This window comes from Tupaia chinensis, unplaced genomic scaffold (assembly GCF_000334495.1).
Source record: "Tupaia chinensis unplaced genomic scaffold, TupChi_1.0 Scaffold000161_1, whole genome shotgun sequence".
Lineage (NCBI taxonomy): Eukaryota > Metazoa > Chordata > Mammalia > Scandentia > Tupaiidae > Tupaia > Tupaia belangeri.
Window position 1 is genome coordinate 906,382 of NW_006159632.1, and position 3,973 is coordinate 910,354.

Sequence of the window (3,973 nt, forward strand, 5' to 3'; positions counted from 1 at the left end):
CCCGCAAACTTCAGAAATGCCTCCTGAGCACTTGCTTCCCAGAGTGGAAACAACGCATCGGTGACACGGAAGGGCAGAGGTGTGAACACACGGCAGTGAGTGCGCTATTTCCAAAAGGCGCCTCGTTTAACGGGCAGCAGGCGTGACACAGGGAAGCAGAGGGACCCGGGCTTGGCCGGAGTCCCAGCTCAGCCCGACCCACCTGCCCTCCGGCTGCATCATTCGGCAAGTCACTCGCACTTCCGAGCCGGGCTTCTGGCACCGAGAACACCTGCGCTCGCACTACTGCTCTGGGCGCTAAGGCACCTACACACGGTCTCCCTGCCGAGCAAACCTTTTCACGGTTCTTGTTTTTTTTTCAAATGAATGTCAATCCTCCCCCATATTTCAGAATAGAGTCAGTTTTGAAAGAAATTCCCTAAAGAGCTTGTAAGACCATGAGAGGAACAGCTTCCCACCCAGACTGGGCTACGGGCGCCCCCCTAGTCAGCGTGGGAAAGCAGCACACGGTGCGGCTAACCTCCCCCCGTCATGGCGCCTGCACAGAGCGCGTCCACTGCGTGTGCACCCCGTCACGGCGCCTGCACGGAGCGCGTCCACTGCGTGTGCGCCCCGTCACGGCGCCTGCACGGAGTGCGTCCACTGCGTGTGCGGGCCGTGAGCTCCGAGAACCACACCTGTCCACTGACTGACACCCCGAGGTGCCGAAGGCCCCCAGTGCCCCCACACTCCTCCCTGTGCCCACGCCACAGTCTGCTCAGTGCAAGGAGCTGGCGCTGCTGGAGTCACGCGTGCCCTGTGCAGCGGGTCCAGCTGCTTTCTCTCACATCGCACTGGCAGGGCGGACACGCCACCTCGCGTCCCTCTGCTCCCCACTGCTGGGGAGCACTGCACATTGGCTGCACCACAGCAGGCTGTGATGCACAGCTGCGTGGACACGGGTCCAGACCTGTGTGGATGGGCATCCCCTATCTGCTGAGCAGTTCCTAGGAGAGCAGAGGAGTGGGCCGCCCTGCCAGGGCACGTGCTGCCTCTCAGACCCACTGCCTCGCGATCGACCGCCGCATGGGGGCTCCGGCTGCCCCAGGCCAACTGCACGCTCCTGCTGGCCTTTCCCATGTCGGTCATGTCATGTGTGGGCATCAGAGGACTTCGAGTGATTTGGGGAGAGTGTCCTGAGGGTCCTGGACTGGCCAGAGGACGGGAGGTCCCCTTCATGCCTCAGCCACTGAGCACCGAGAAGCCGCGGTGCTGCAGCCTGAGGCTGGGTGAGGTGCTCGGCATAGAAGGACCCAGCCTCACCGCTTGACACCGGGCAGAAGGCGAATTTCCTCGTTTAAGGTTTTGCCATAGGGCACATGTGCTTGCTAGAGAGAGACAGAGACAGTGAGAGGAAGAGTGAGAGATCACCACCCACGGGGGATGGCCATACTGCAATCCCTTCTCCACTCTCCTCTTGGGGTTCTGGGCACGCACGCACGCGTGCACACACACACACACACACACACAAGCTGCTATGTCTGAGACTGAAACCATGGCTGGCCATGTGGGAGTCCAGAGCCTTAACCACTATGCCACCTGCTGGCCCTGAAACAGATCTTCAAAATACATAAATAGGTTCTAACAAAATATATTTGTTTAAAAGTACATATGAGGGTATGTCAAAAAGCCCAGGGGAACACTGAATTAAAATACACATTTATTTTGGTGCAAAAATGCTTCGAGATCCACGCATAGATCTTAGTAATATGTGCCTCCCATAAACTTTTCGAAGACCCCACACACGTGCGCATATGGAAGCCTAAGAACTTATGCAGGTGCCAAGCACAGGCACGTTTCTGAGCACAACGCAGGGACGTGCATGTCTGACGGATGAAGATAAAGGTGAGGGACCTGGACGAGTGCGAGGAGCTGGGCCGCAGCTTCAGTTCTAAGCAGCTGGAGGCGGAGGGTGGACGAGAAGGCGGCTCTGTGGCTGTGATAGGAAGACGGCCTAGAGTCACAGCAGGGTGGAGCAGGAGCTCGAAGGCCCCAGCCAGCAGCACTCCTGGGAGCTCCTGGGTCAGCAGGGGAAGGGGGTGGAGTGAGGGCGCACAGAGAGAAGACAGGCGGCACGGGGCCGGAGGGTGCGGCGGCCACTCGGCTGCTTCAGTTTACCACCGTGTGAGACGTGGCCTCCGCGGAGGCCCAGGCAAAGACCTAATGAGATCCCTTCCTGAGGGCCACGGGGGGGGAGGGCAGACCCCCACGAAGCCCCTGCAGCCGCAGGCAGGCAGGAAGTGTCCTCGCGTGGCGGCCAACACGGAACAGAGCCCTGCAGTGCGCGGGCCTCAGCACATGGCCGAGCCGAGAGCCCAACGGTGACACACGCAGGGCAAGAACTGGGCAGGCTGACCTTTGAACACCCTTGGTGCCAGCAGAGGTGACAAGACACACGTGAGAAGACAGAGCGCACACGAACACAGACGCAGCGAGTCGGCTCCCACCCCAGAGAGCGCTGTGACCGGAGGAGAATCCTCGTGTCAGTGCATGATTCACGTGACATGGAATGCGGTCGGAGCTACGACACCCACCCCTCTGACGCAGCCCAGGGGACTCGGGGGCGGGCCCTCCAGAAAGAACCGTGGACAGGCACGAGCCGCCTGGCGCGGGCAGGACACTGCTCACCTTCTCCAGATCCGGCTCGCGCAGCGCCAGGGCCAGCTCATTGTTGTCCATCACCGAGGCCGCGGCCACGTCCAGGGGCGTCGACCCTCTCATGGCCGGGGAGGCTGTGGGTTCAACGGGGACAAAGTCGCTGGTGTGTGGTGCAGCTAGGAGTCCGACTGAGTGCACTCTCCCACGGGTGCTTCTAGGCCGTACCGGCGCAGCAGGCTCGGCTGGCTTACAGGCCACTTTTTAAAAATGCGTGTCTTTATTTTTTTAAGGTTTTTGCCATAGAGCATGTGTGTTTGCCAGAGAGACAGAGACAAGGAGAGGGGAAGTGAGAAATCACCCCCTGGGGGGATGACCACATTGCGGTCCCCTCTCCTCCTCCTCTCAGGATCTTGAGCACACACGCACATGTGCCTGGCGTGAGTTTCAAACCACCCTATCAGTCATGTGGGAGCCCAGTGCTTTCACCGCCACGCCCCCTGCTGGCCCTCAAAAATCTGCATCTTGACAGTAGTCACGCATAGCCTGCTTTGAAGCGTGAGCCGGGCCAGACGCCTGGCATGCACGGTGCCCGGGGGTTTTCCAGCTACAGATCTCACATGCAAGCCCAGCCCGCCCTGTGAGAATCCAGCGCCTTAACCACCACGCCGCCTGCTGGCCTCCGAGAGAGCTCTTTGTTCTCGACAGAGGACTCTGCCGCCCACCCCAGCCCACTCTATTCTCAGGTCAGCCTGTTCAGACCCCACGCAGACGTGACGCCGTAGTTGGCCTTCTGCTCTCGGCCTCACTGGCTGGATGAAACAGCCTCCAGGCCTCCCCACACTGAGGAGAGACAGGGCCACACTGGTTTCTGAGGGAGAGTACACACAGGGGGTCTTCGAGAAGTCACGGGAAATAGGCATTATGGAAGCTATGCATGGGCTTCTAAATGGTTTTGCACCAAATAAACTCATACTTTCGTTGCACATTCCACAAAGTCTTTAAAGTACTTCACGTGGACCAATCGCGTGTCCCTCACTCATTTATCTGATGACAGAATTCAGGTCGACTCAGGGTCAGGTCCTGGGGCTGATGTCACGACTCACGGCTGCAGCGTCCCTCGGCCTTCTGACAGCACCGCCTCCGGCCGTGCCACACCGGCACGCACCATGGGGCCACAGATAGAGCCCCACGTTCCCCTGGGAGCGCCCTCCACACCGCTGTCCAGAAGGGAGGAGCTGACTACCCGCTTTCGGGGTGACCGTCCCACTCCCCACCCCCCACCAGCGCCCCGCGCGCTGTCTGTGGTGACAGCCTCCAACGGAGTGAGAGGGCAGCC

The 3,973-nt window shown here is 60.1% G+C and overlaps 1 protein-coding gene across 1 annotated transcript in view; it reads right to left on the reverse strand.

The window, feature by feature from the left end:
* Positions 1 to 3,973, reverse strand: part of RYR2 (ryanodine receptor 2) — a gene marked incomplete in the record, with an annotated part of 234,621 nt that overhangs the window by 142,970 nt on the left and 87,678 nt on the right. Inside the window, 1 exon segment of the mRNA XM_027770831.1 lies at positions 2,668 to 2,771. Within this exon segment, the coding sequence (XP_027626632.1) occupies positions 2,668 to 2,771 (104 nt within the window).